General features: G+C 35.9%; 1 protein-coding gene across 1 annotated transcript; it reads right to left on the bottom strand.

Moving 5' to 3' along the window:
- Positions 1-27: 27 nt before the first annotated feature.
- LOC112684259 (F-box/LRR-repeat protein 14) lies at positions 28-2,139 on the bottom strand. Its single transcript, XM_025555686.1, has one exon. It carries the CDS (start codon positions 1,602-1,604, stop codon positions 201-203), a length of 1,404 nt encoding a protein of 467 aa, XP_025411471.1. The 5' UTR covers positions 1,605-2,139; the 3' UTR covers positions 28-200.
- Between the last annotated feature and the right edge of the window lie 13,039 nt (positions 2,140-15,178).

Raw genomic sequence — 15,178 nt, 5'->3', positions numbered from 1 at the left:
ATAATAATAATAATAATAATAATAATAATAATAATAATAATAATAATATTGATCATAATAATAATGAATTAGATGTTATCAATTAGAAATGATGGCAGAACCCGGATATTCTCAACAAACATAATATGTTACTAACTTACCTAAATTATAAATATATATCACATATCGAAATGTTAATAATAAACAAAATATCCCTTCGGTCACCTAAGCTGCCACAAGTCTTCATTGACAGTGTCCCTCCTAATGTTTGGCATTTTCAGTATCTTCTCTTTGGCTTCTTTGGTGATCTTGGTACACCCGTAAAGGTCTATGGAGCGCAGTAGCTTGCACGAGTCGGACAAATGTTCCAGACCCTTGCCGGTAACGGAGTTGCATTGACCGATGTTGAGCACCTCGAGGTTCTTAAGCGATTTCGATATGTACAGCATGCCGTCGTCGGATATCTGGCACGAGCCCAACGACAGGGTGTGCAAACCGTACAGGCCGTGGGACACGTGCAACAACGCCTGGTCTCCGATCTTGTCGCAGAACGACACGTTAAGGCTGCCCAGCTTGGTGCAGCCCTCAGATAGGTAGCCGATGCCGATGTCGGAGATGTTGTCGCACGCACTCAAGTTCAGTTCGTCCAGGGTGTTCATGCGCGACACGTAGTTGAGACCGGTGTCGGTGATGTTGACGCAGAAGCTCAGGTTAAGGCTGCGCAACGAGCGCAGGCCCTCGGACACGTACTTGAGGCCCTCGTCGGTGATGTGCTGGCAGTCTTGTAGTCCCAGGAACTCGAGCTGCGCGTTGCCGTCGGTCGAGTCCTTGCTGGCGCCGCTGATGTGCGATAGCCCAACGTCGGATAGGTGCCAGCACGAGCGCAGGTTGAGGTACTTGAGGTTCTTGAGCTTGCGGGCGATGTGTGAGAACCCCTTGTTGGTGATGCACGAGCAGCCCTGGATCTCGAGCCGAGTGAGCCCTCGTAGCGTATCAGCGATGCGGATGAGGCCGCCGTCGGTGAGCTGCTTGCACAGCGACAGGTTAAGCTCGGTAATGTTGGGATGGTGCTCGAGGAACATCTGGTGCAGGTCTTCGTCCTTGATGTGGTAACAGCCGCTCATGTTGAGCGACACCAGGTTGGGCACGTTCTGCACGATCTCACGCAAGCACTTGTATCGGGACACAGACAGCACCTGTATGCGCTTGATGCCGCGCTGCTTGAGGCTCTCGTACATGGGGTGCGACGAACGGCACATGTCGATCTTGGCCTCGACGCCGCGCCACACGGACTTGTACCAGGCGGCCTCGCGCCACGCGGTGCACACCTGGGCCGCGCGGCCCTTATCCGGCACGTCTAGGTAGCTGAAGATCAGCGCCAGTATCTCGGGGTACAGCCGGTGCACGTGCGTGGGCCGGTTCTCATCGTACTGGCACCCACCGGCCACGGCGCGCCGTTCCACGGCCGTCGACGATTTGACCTTGCGCGCGGCAGGCGGTGGTATGTGCGCCTGGTACGGTTGCACTCGGTACGGCTGAAACCGTGAGATGTGCCGGTACGAGATGGGCACCTCCGTGAAGCCGCCCAACTCGTCCATGATGGTGCCGTACGGACCGGCCGACATGACGTCGCTAGCGTAAGAGGTGTGTCGCTACTGCTGCTGGTGATGCTGGCGATGGCTGCAGCGGCGGTGGCGGTGACAGCAGTGGCGGCGGTGGTGGTGCTGCTGCTGCTGCGTCGCTCACGCTGTCGGCTGCTCGTGTGTCGTTTTCCTCCGGACGGGATCGGCGTGTCAGAACAGCATCGCGGGGCACCGAGAGTCAACGAGACGGAGAACGCGCGACGGCGGTTCCCCGACGACGAGAAGACGGGGCTGCGAATGGGAGGGGAAAAAAAAATCAGAAACAACCGGGTCGGCGTCACGACGAGTGGATTATTATTGTTAGAATTATTATTATTATTGTGTTGCGCGCGACGACGACGATGACGTCGGACCGTTGCGTGCGAGATACACACACGCGTCACGAGAGCGTATATCGTACTGACGGGCGACGACGACGACGACGACGGGGGGAACGGTACGGACGGTTACTATGGAAAGGTGGGGGTGGCAGGAGAGGCAGGAGCGAGAAGGACCGTGGCGGGCGACGGAGAAAGAGAGAAATACCGTGTACAACGTTTCTGCCGTGCACGCGCGTGTGTGTGTGACGATATTTCAAACGAACGGTCTCGGCGGTGGGGTGAACGCCGCCACATAGGGCAGGGACGGTTCGCGGAGATCGTTCCGCCGGCGGAGGGGTGGATCCGGCGGAGGAGCGCCGCGCGGTTGTGTAAGACCGACCCGGCGGCGGTGAAGAGAGCGCGACGGCGGTCGGTCGCGCCGTCGACGCCGCTCGGCTACGGTCGTGGAGCGTCGGTTCGTGCGCCGTCGTCGTCGTCCCGCTCGCCAATTCGCTTGGTACACCACGCACGTTCCCTTCCCACCGACCATCCAGGTAGGGCGGTTTCGGTGCAGGGGCGAAACCGAATCGCGTCTGCTCCCGTTGGTGGCTCTTTACGGGTCGACCAACTCTGCGGGCCCGGTTTTGAAAACCAACGCCGTTACATTATTATTTTATCATACGTTATCGTTAAAATTATTATCATGTCTCTTGTCTCGCGTGGTCGACTCGGACTCATTTTTGATAAACACTGTTATCACATTCACACGCTTAATCACGGTTCAAACCGAGAATTACGGTTTTTATACGTCCTGGTTAACGTTTTACGTTACGCTTGGCCTTAAGGGCTGAAATTTTTTTTTTCTTCTTACGATCACGTTTAATCAGGATTTATCAATTCCAGTACACGTTCCGTAATCCGAATACGAACTTCTTTAATGTATATCATTCGTTAGTATTATCGGAAACGGGATGTCCTTCGAATCGATAGATTGATAAAACGGTACTAAAATAAACAGTAACTTATGGTGGACGATTGTACAAGTTCAACTCAATACGGTTATCCAGCTTACTCCGAATGACCATTAACTCGTCCACACGAATAAAAAATAAACTTAACTACGTGCAGTGTATGCAGTTTATGATTCAAGACAATAGTTAACTATATTTGCCGTAGAATTTATTTTCTTTATTTCTAAATTATTTTGCAGTGTATAACACCTAAGCTCTAATGTGCTTAGTAAATAAATCATGATTATAATATCACAATATTATTATATCTAAAAATAATATAGAAATAAATATAGGTAATTTTGATAATCTTGATTAAAATTAATTGTACGACTATGCGACGAAAGTAGAATTTTTCTTTTTCTACGCTGTCCGGCAAAAATATTTAAAACAGTCACATGCAAAAACTAGGGAAACACTTCATGATTTGATTACAGCAAAAAAATGTAATTATTGAAGCATACATCACACAAAATCACACTCCCAAGTCCCTTGGCAATAATTACACGCGTGTAAATCAGAGACTATCAAAATCTTCAGATATCCAACACTATACACTACGGAAATTTTATGTAAAATTATGAGCTTGAATACGTTGAAATTGTAACCCTCCTACGCATAAAATAGCGGACGTTCCTAAAAAAACTTAAAATTCTTCTGTCCACGTTGTCCATTAACGGGTAAACTCAGGGCTTCACTACAGGAGATATGCTGTTAGTCACCTGTCCGCCATTGGTTTCCATACAGTGCCTATATTTGCAACAGCCGCGTGATTACTATTTCGTATATGTCAACCGCGGAACGTCGGAATTAAGAAATGTATATGCCAGTGGTTCTCAACCTTTGTGTGCAAGTCACCCAAGTTGTTTACCAAATTTTTCACGCAAAATCTTTCAAAATAACGTTCAACGCGCACCTCGCACCTTTAATCTATCCGATTACCATAACAGCATCCAAGTAGTAGGCATACTAGGTTAAGTTCACATCATTGATAATTGATACCCCGATCAAGGGATATACGTTTTAGCCGAAAACTCATAAAATGTCATCGTTTACAAGAATATCGACCAATAAAATGTATTTATTGCTTTATAAGACGGAGATGCTGAATTTACGCTTGTTCGGCAAGAAAATGAATTTACGAAAAGCGTTCGATTCGATTTTTAGAAACTTTTCGAGACTACAACCGAAACAAAAATATTAGGTTATCTTTGAAAAATTTTTTCACGGTCAATTCAAAATTGTTCGCGGCCCATCAGGTCAAATAAACAACGCTACCACAGTGCACAGTTAATTTTGCATATCACCTGTTCCTTGAAACCGTGTTCCTGGGCGGGAAACGTGCATGTTCTCGAACGTAAAAAAACAAAAAAATTAAAACAAAAATAAAATAAAAAATAGAAACCGACGGTGCATTGGACTAGCACTGGAAACTACGTTGATTATCCGTTTCACGCTCGTACAGTTTGGCGTACGCTATGAACCGACGTACAGAATGCAATGCACATAATACACACAAGTTATTGCACAGCGAACGTATATAATATAATATATTACATAGCAAATCGAGAGAAACCGCTCAGCGGTGGCTAAGGTTTTCTGCACACCGGCGTCCCGGGGCGAGACGAAACGCCTTTTGTGTTCTTCTCGTCTCGGAGAAAGGGTCTCGGAAAAAGAAAACGAATTTCGGCGCCTCGGGTCCGCACTCATTTCCCTGCCGCCCCCGACCCTCGTCACCATCACGCAGCCCTAGTCGTCCTAACACCGCGCTCGGGCGACCGAGTCTCACGCGCCATCGCGGACAGATCTGCTGCAGTCCGCGTACACAGTACCGATTTACGTACCGGTGGCGGTTTTTAGGAGAGGGCCAAGGGGGCACTCGCCCATCCCCCTCTTGGATTCTTTTTTTTTATGTTAACCGTTATGTTGTTCAGGTCGGATATGCGTCACGATAAACGTTCAATCGATAACAATAGACGAATATTCGTTATCAAAAAATTTAGACGTACAACTAAAATTAATAACGATAAGCTAGTCGGGTTTGATCGGGTTTTTTCAGATCTTAGTGAAATTTATGGACTCTTGACTGTACTTATCTTATATTTCAACAAAATTGAACTATTTAAGTTATGAAATAAAAAATTAAAGTGTCATTTATAATAGAATCATAAACAATTTGTATTGTTTATTTGATATTTGTAATTATGTCGAGGGGCATCAGATATAATAATATAATAAGATAGATAGTAAAGATCATCGAGTATTTACACTCGATGGCGTCGGACTACAATTGAACCGCGCGTGCGTGTACCGCGATCACCGTACTGCGAATAACTCCTTATTGTCGCTATTCAATATTGCGGTTGTTTCAAACCGTAATGAATTGTGGTGCAGATTTTCGTTCGGTCTTCATAGCGCTTATTGGTCTACAATGCGTTGGACGATTCTATCGGCTACAGCGGTGTAGACTTAGCCGACGGTCGATAAAACACGCGTTAAATGTGTTAACGGTCGACGAAACATGTTGCGCGTGCTCGGAAACGAGAATAAAAAAAACCTAGGAAATCGTGTTCCGAGCCACTATAGTAACCTTATCGATATGATTGTCGAAAACGATCGAAACAAAGACGAAGAAAAAAATTCGTTCTCCTGATCGCAACCCCCACCGGTGCATTGCGCACTACACGTTGGCCGTACACGCATTGCCCACCCGCGTAGTGCACGCACGCACCCAGAAAATCGTCCGGCAGTAGTGCACAGTGATCCGAAAAAAAAAGATAAAAAAATTACTGAAAACTAATATTGGAAAGTACTATTTTTTAAAATTGTATGTTATAATATATTAGTTCACTGCTTGAACATGAAATATTATATTACATTTCTTAATAAAATATACTTTTTGTTTAAATAAATCTCAATATCATACGTTAAAATATTTTCTTTCATCTTTTATTTCTTTTCGGAGCACTGTGCGGTGGCGTGTCGCGGATCGAAAGATCGACCCGACTCTGCGCGCTGAAAACGTTTTTCGAATCGTCGACCGCGTAGTAAGTGACTGCCGGTCGTATGCTCACACGAAATCGCGTTCGCTCGCACACCGCCGCGTAGCCACGAGCGGATTTATAAATTTTCCGCCCCTGTGCGAAATTTAATCTGCTGCTCCTATTCGGAAAAAAACATCTACGTAATAAAATATCCTTAAATAAATGTTTCCTCTGAATATCTATAATACAATAAATTTTTTCATTTAAATTGACTAAAAAAAAATAAAATACGGATATAAATGTATTAACACCCATTAGTTTTTATCGAGTAAAAATATATATGAGAAAAACATTTAATTAGTACAAAAATATTTTTATAAATTATTTTTATGATTTTAAAGTTTAAATAGGTTTTTTCTAGCTTTCATTCTGGAGAAGTGATCAATAATGTCTTCATAATTTAATGATAACGTGAAATCACTCTTTATAGTTAATATGGGGGAAATATGTTTGGGCGCATTTACCTAAAACATAACACTTTAAGATGTAAATCTATAAAACGTTTGGGCGCATTTATTTCTTTGTATATATTAACATTTTGTACTAAATCTGAACCTATTATAGTTATCCAGAAAACACCGCGAAGAGGTTGGCTCAATAGTCTTCCAAAAATATTTTGAGATTTTTTTTATTTATATGTCCTAATTTAATCTAATTAAATTTAAGTTTCCCAACATTTTTGTACAAATGTTTATTTTTCTTTAGTTTCTTTTTTAAATTTAATAGTTTTTTTTTTCAATGCTGTTTTTTTTTAAATTGGTTTCCGTTTGAATTCCAATCAATACGTTTATAACATTTTTATGATTTGGATTTTGCCTATAAAATTGTTGGTTATAATTTGAATGGAAATATTCCGGTCCATTAGTTGTTTTTGAGTATGTTTTTGGTTCTTCAGCCCAAATAATAGGTGGAAATTGGGAATCTTCAGATATATAATTGTCAATTATATAATCAGTAAATTCTCTCACATCGGGTGGCACTATAGACATAAGCTTAACTAAACCAAATTCAACCTCATTAGACAATAAGAAACTTAAGCCAAAAAATGTTGAAGTCAAACCCCAGTATCTGTATCCGTGGTGTAATGTTTCAACAAATATTTGCAACTATGTATTTTACGAAACCAACTCAAACAAGACTTTCGATTACTAGTTACAGTATCTATTGTGCCCAAAGGTGTTTTCATATATACGCTCAAACGGATTATCCTCGTTAATATAGCCAAGGAATTTAATCTTTCTTGCAACATAGTTGATCGTAAATAATTTTTCATTCTTTTTAAAATTGAAAACGAGTAGTACAGTTAGTATTTGAGACAAATATTCGAAGGGCAGTTTCAATATTTGGATGAAGATCTTTTGTATTAGGTTCATAAATTGCTAACAATAGCAAAAATGGTGTAATTTTCTTTTCATTAACACATGTTATTTGATAGCAACGAAAATGTAATACTTCATTTATGAATTCATTTTTTTCTAAGTCTGATTTATAAACCAACAAATTTAAGATTAATATTCAACAGCATTTTTCCATCCTTCAAAATTAGCCACCCTTGTGGTCACATAGTTCGCAGCATGCTAAATTCGGCCCTGCACGTAGCGTGTACGACGCTCCGCATTACGAATAAATCATTGAATCATTAATGCTTTCGTAATCAATGCCGTCATTAAAATGATACGTTTACACACACCGATAAATCCGTAACCATAGGCGCAACTAGGGTAAAAATCTGGGGGTGCTACAGCCCTCCTACCAAAACTTAAAATAATCTGTAGATAACCCCTACTTTTATATACTATGTTAATATTTTTTTAAATTCTGAGCCAATTTGAATTTACTGCAACGTGTCTTTTTTTGTATGTGACACTATTGTGTATTAAGTATGCAGTATACGGTATGCCACGTAGAACATGGAATATTTATGGGGGGGGGGCTAAATCTTGGTCGGGGGGGCTAAGGTCCGTGACACCTTGCGCATCGTCGACTTGCGGGTACACCGCACACGAACACCGTTATTGCTAAGAGACCGGTGAACGTCTTGTAACAAATTTGTACTATTTTATTCGATTTATCTTAGAGCAAACTCAAACCGTCGATTGTGTACGAAAGAAGGGCGGTCCACTAAACAAGGAGATTTTTTCGATTTTCATATTTTTTTTTTTTATGACTTATTCGGTTTTAGGTTATTTATTTTTTTCCCATCTAAAGGTTTGGTTTTTTCTTATCGCGTTTATGGGTACATCTTCGTATTTTGACGGGACGTTTCAGCTTTGATGAAAAAAATTGCCAAAAAACAGCGCTGCAATATTTTGGCCTTTGGTTGCAGATGAAAATACCGATAATATTGTAAAACACTTTTGGGCACAAATATACGCATGCGCATTATAATTACCATGAAACGATTTGTGTAAAAATATGATGTTAAATACTTAAGTATTTCAGACTAAATTTAGTCTGTTATTTTTTCTATATGTAACCAATTTTTTCGATGTTTAATACATTATTTAATGGTTTATAGCTACAAATACCCTAGTGTATTAAATTCACAACATCTGCTTTATTATAATATATTACTTTATCAGTATAGTTGATAATGATTTATTGTAAAAGCTCATAGTTTGTTTTCTTGGTTTATTGTAAGACATGGTGTACAATTTGGAAATCCAACAAGTATTATTTTTTTTACGGTTTGCATTTTCGTAAAGTGGTGTAAATTTTTTATATATTACACTTTAAATTTAATTGATCAGTATACTACGTTTAATGTTATGTGTAGTTTTGAAGGTTTTTAATTACCTAATTTCATACAACATTATTCTGTTATTATTCATATACTGCATATGAAATGATCGATGAACGTCAACAATTATAGAACCATAAAGTATAACTCGTAATTAGTTTTTTTATTAGCCCTTTTAATAAAATATTTTAAATATTACTCTATATGTAATAAATTACGAACGTGTTACTTTTTTTTTCCTGAACCACAGTTAATACCAGCGTTAATCCTTTTTTAATGAACAATTTAAACAAAAATAAATAAATAAGTAAATAAATAAAATAACGAGGACCTATAACACGGGCAGTGCACATTAAACCGTCACGATATACACACCTGCGATGGATAGTATAATGAACATAAGTACCAAAACGATAAGACCAAAAATTATTTCGTAATTACCTATATCTTAGAACAGTTTATGTTATGTTTTTAAATTATTCCAGATACCAATAAGTCGTAGCATCAGTGGTTTTAATGCTTAATCAAAAGGGGCATATTTATAAAAGAAAAAAAATAATCCTTTAAAAACCATTATTATGTATTTAAATTAGTATATAATGAAGTTAAAAAAATAAAAAAATTACATCACATTATATTTTCAATGTCATTGATTTATATTTAATTCACAATATATAATCCTCTTATATAGTAGACTGTAAACAATGCGAAAATTTTGTTGTAGATGAAGTGTGCCGCATTGTTAAAAAGGTTGAATACCACTAACTTAACCTAACTGCAGTGAATATGGACGGTTATTTTCAGCGAAAACGAATGCGCATGGAAATAATTATTCAGTGTGTTTCAGCTGCAGCTGTTTTGTGAGGTATAAGCAGGAAATATAATAGTTATTTGTCGCCAGTTGTAGTCGACTAAATATTGCACACGTGTACATGCATCCTGTATACAGTAACAGTAGGTGGAAATTCACGTGGAAATTCGATACAATATAATGTAGGTAAGACATACCTATATACAGGATGCCGTAGGATGGTAAGTGAAACGATTGATTCCGCTGACCTCTACCCAAAAGACTTTTATTTTTTTTCGACGCTGTTTTGCATTCAAATCACGTATATGATTTAACACAGGAAAAAATATTTCTCGAGATAATAAATATTAAAATAATTAAATATAAATATGTATTAATAATTTAATTAAAAAAAAAAAAAAATACTTCCATAAATTGTGTTTTGGATTTAAGATATTTATTCGAACAGTGCAAGATCAATTCTAGGAGTACTCGAGTATTTTGTATATTATTTTCTTTTTCTTTTAATAATGTCGTGGGATTATTTTGTTTCAATGGCGCTACTAATAATGGTGAAAGACTAATTTTAAAAGGATTGCCACTTGATACTAATTTAGACCGCTTGAACGATGACTAGGAATAGGACGGATGTTATCTATCAATGATGTTATGAATTCGTTTTTCAAAAATTTTCTTATTCGCATAAATGTAAAAATTGGTAGATTAAAATGTATGAATATTAAAATTTCCAACAGAAAATTTATAACCTTAAGAACATTCAAAATTTAGAATATAAAATTGTATCTTTTCAAAAGTTGTTTCTTTTGTTATACCGTAAATATTTCTCTTAGGCTTTTCCATTTTTATTTTTTAGCACCTCTTCTGTGAATAAAACAAAATTATTTATTATTTTTAGGTACTTAGCTACAGGTGATTTCTATCAGACCTTAGAATCTTTGTTTCGTATCGGATATACAACTGTAGGCATAATAGTGAAAGAAGTCTGTGGAGAAATTCGGAAAGTCTTACAACCCTCATATATGCCTAGACCCTCTGAAGAAACTTGGGAAAAATCCAAAATCGGTCATAAAGAAGTTATTTAAAAAATTATAATTACAATATGGTAAACAAGTGTGTCTGTGAACTTCTCCGCTATCCGCTATATATTTATTTTTTTTGTTATCTATTAGGTACAATGCGCGTTACGAAGACGAGTTTTACGTTGTTTAATAAAGTAGCGTGATCACGTTTTAACTTTTTTTTTTTTTTTCATAACAATAAATTAACTCAATAATTTCCCTCCGCCAACGTATCGCTTAGAAAGAGTGAAGAGTATTGTTTTCTAACCGTAATAATTCAACATTCTTACAGTCACCTGGCTAACATAAAACAAATATTATTACGTGTCCGTCCACCTTCGATTATACACATACGTTGTAAACCGGTAAAAAGTATATTACGCATTATCTGTGCCACTGTATAGAACAATATACTGTATGTTCAAACGGTTTTAATTTATATTTATTTATTTATTGCTATAAGTATAGGAAGACGATAAGTCCCCTATTACCGGACACATAGGTACCATAAAGTATAAGACAATAATGACATGGTGATACTCAATTACATATAAAATAATTTATCAGTTAAATGCGGCTGACCTCGACTGGTCTTTCGAACGATGAAAAAAAAAATTGTAACCCAACAGGTCAATGATAAATAATATAAGTGATTAGGTCGTACGATAACCTAATCGGTACATTATTAATCGCATTGGTGTTAGGGTTTTATCGATAAGAGTGTAAAATAAGAGCACATCAGAACAAAGCGACAATTTTTTAACAAGCTTCAGGACATTTCAGATGCAACGAGAACCGTGATCCGAATTTGTAGTAATGTTCAACGAGGCCATTTTAAAACAACCAGATATTCGGAAGATGAAAAGGCGTTAGATTTACTAAGAATCGTGTACACTTTATTTATCGATATTTCACTGTCGCCATACACCTGTTTACATGTGACTCACAGGGTTGAATTTCAAATCATTAGTATACGGTCTCAACGCGTAATCAATATTTGATTCAATATTTGGAGAAAAAAAAGAAAAACGAAGAATCCACAGAACCAAACATTTCGGACTCTCTATCCAGTATCCAACTGTTTATGTATACGTATATACTGCGATGGGCCTAAAAAAAAAACAATGGTGCTTCAAACAATGTTTCTTCTGCATGGCCTATGTCGCACATAATTTACCTATCATATACGTATACTATAACTAGGGAACGGATTTAAATGCTATAAAAAACAAGAAAAATGCCTTAAAAAAATACGATTTAATGCCTTAAAAAATGTTTTAACATAAAAAATGCGCTAAAAAATGCCCCAAAAAACTTTAAAAATGTGTTTATATTCAATAAAAACACGATTTTGAATTTAAAACTTATAAAAAATCACATTATTATGAAAAATCTGATAAAAAATATTTTAAAACAATACGACCTTAATTAATTAACTCTCAATTATCTTTTGTCCATCTTCTTTTTACTCTATAAAATTAAAAAATTAATAGGTATACAATTTAGATTGGTATATTCGTTATACTTTTACCTTTTGTTTCATAGCATTGTATAATCAGGGGCTGCTTAATATTGTCAAACAGAAATCTTCGACGGTTGTCGGACAGTATTGATTTGTATCTTGAGAAACTTCGTTCCTCGTCAACTGACGTTAAAGGTGCAAACTTCATATGAGCCATGTCATCAGCAGTTAGTTCTTCAGATATTGTATTATTTCGAGAAGTTGCTTTTCCTTCCAAAATATTTGAAATATGTTTCATCGTTTTAAATCCCGAATTTTTTTCAATCACAACTTCTAGTTTTTTTTTAATAGATTTTCCGATACTACTGTTGTCTGTTCCGATTTCATTTTGAACTTGAACAATAATATTAATTGCGTCAGCCAACGATAATCCAGATGTTTCCAATGTAGTAATGTATTTTGCTAAATTTTCATAATTTGCTTTGATAAATATCATGTTTAATTCCAAATTATTATCATTTAACAGTTTTTGTACATTCTCAATTGCCACAGCATCTTCTTTATCAAACCCTATCACAACAGATTTAATCAATTGATAATTTTCACAATAGTATATGGCTGCCGATAACCATGTACCCCATCTAGTTAGTATTGGTTGAGGTGGCATTGGTATCCCTGGTGCCATTTCTTTGAATTTCAATATTCGAGATGGGCATTTCAAAAATATCTTTTTTACGTTCGAAATAAAAGCATCAATTTCGGGAAATTTTTTGCGTATTTCTTCAGCTACTCTATATAAAGAATGTGCCAAACATGTAACGTGTTCCATTTTTAAGTAAAACGCTTCAATATTTTTTCCTGCCTTCACCATATAAGGTGCTGCATCACTGAGAAATAGGAGTACATTATCGTGTTTAATACCTTTTGGCCACAACAAGCTCATAAGCAACACTAATCCTATTTCCTAAACTATTAAAAATATGTTAATTATTTAAAATGCAATCTAAGTGTTAATTCTTCTGAGTATTACCGATAGCTCACCATAATATCAATTTCTTTAGTTGTAATCGATTACGTTCTTTTACATTTATAAAATATTAATAATCAATTTAGTCGTATATGTTTCTTTTGTTAATTGTCACTTTCAAAACCTATGCCCTACAGTGACCTACCCGGGCTGACTTACGCTCTGGATAACGTGATTTCAGCCTTCTTATATGTATGACCGTGTGGACACACGAGCGTCTAGAGACAGCACCTCTTATCTGCACTATTAGTATCAGTATTACACTATCACTACAGTTGCCTTATCACATAGTCGGTTGATTACATTTAAATATTATATGTAAACAAACAACCATAATATTTCATTATTTAATAATTATATTAATTGTTATATATTAATGATTTAGTATTATTAATTTATATAGTATAAATTACAATGTCATCAAGTGAAGAATTAGAAGAATTAAAATTTTGTTCTCTTCAAGGTAATGATTTAAAAAATTTATAATTACATGTAAAACCAGTCTTGTTTGTAAAGTATTTGTAAATTATTTGAATACATATTCTCTCATATACTCATTACCACCCAATCCAAAACTGACAAATATTAGCGGGGCAAAAAATATTATGTTCTCATCATTTCTAGTAGTATTTGAATACAAAATAAAAGTATTTTTCACTAGACTACAAAACTAAACTGTGTAAGATATCTATATTAAAATGTACTGTAGAGTGAATCTTGTTAGTATTATATTCAATTACTTGAGAAACTAAAGTACTAAATTATATTTTGAAGTTATACCTATATAATATGTACTTATTATTATAATTATAAGTAAAATTGAAAGTGGAATCCCGCCAAATGTAATAATTGATCAGTTACGAAATGAAACTGATTATGATATTGAAAAAAAAAAAAGTATTTCAAGGAAAGACATATATAACATTTCTAATTCTTCACTTGATGACATTGTAGTTTGTACTATATAAATTAATTATACTAAATAATTAATATAATACAATTAATATAATTATTAAATAATATAATACAATGGCTGTTTGTTTAAATATAATATTTAAATATAATTAACCGATTATGTGATAAGGCAACTATATTGATAGTGTAATACAGATAAGAGGCGCTATCTCTAGACGCTCCTTGTGGACACCGATACCGAATTTGACGTAGCAAGCCTCCAGATCTAACATCTCACGTTAGTGTATCAAGCTTTCAGTATCCAATAGGTTAGAAATTTCGTTCAAATTTGTAATTCAAATTCGTATCAGACGTGATAATGAGAGTAACCAATCGTAATATTCAGTCATATTTTTGTTAATGAAAACTATAATATAAATGTTCATAGTTCTCAAGTTAAATTTTTGTTTCTTTCCTATATGAGACAGTAAACAAGTGGTTTAGTACTATTCGTTATGAAAATCATTGTAACGTTGAACAAATATTCACAACATAATCAATAGTATGAATACTACAAAAGATAAATTATAATTATCAATGATTATGTGATTTTGTGAAAATTTAAATTGTATCATGCTATTCTAGGTACCTGTGAGAATTTTACTACCCGGTTAAATGTATGTAGAAATGTAGATGTTTTGTTTTTTTTCACAAATCCCTAAATTTATTATTATTTACTTCTGTTTTAATCTCTGAAGATTAGTGTTGCAATTAAAATAAAAATACTAAATTATATAGGTAATCATATGCATCACAAAACTATAACATGATTATAGTATTATATTAGCTATAAACATAATTTAAAAATAATGCTGTTTTTTATTTTGGTAAGAAATCTTTTTGACATGATACTTTTTTATGTGAATTTTAATGTTTCATCTTTGTTAGCACTAAAATAAAATATAAATAATTTTTATAAATTTTGGTTTGGAATTAAATTTGTACTTGGAATCAAAATTAAATTTTTATAGCCATTAATTTTTTGTAGTATGTTTAGAATCAATTGTCTCATATAATCTATTTGTATGCACTAATAATTGATTTTCGAGATTTTTTTTAAATTCTTTTAGTACATTATATTATTCATGTTTATATATATTAAATGTATAGAATATTGTTTTTAAATGTGCAATACATAATATATAAATGAT

The sequence above is a fragment of the Sipha flava genome, unplaced genomic scaffold (assembly GCF_003268045.1).
Source record: "Sipha flava isolate LNK unplaced genomic scaffold, YSA_version1 247_pilon_pilon, whole genome shotgun sequence".
NCBI lineage: Eukaryota > Metazoa > Arthropoda > Insecta > Hemiptera > Aphididae > Sipha > Sipha flava.
The sequence above is the reverse complement of the archived record's forward strand: the minus strand, read 5'-3'. Positions and strand labels throughout refer to the sequence as shown.

Excerpts from the sequence above, each read along its gene's own strand:
- LOC112684259 (XM_025555686.1), bottom strand. The coding sequence starts at position 1,604 with ATGTCGGCCGGTCCGTACGGCACCATCATGGACGAGTTGGGCGGCTTC.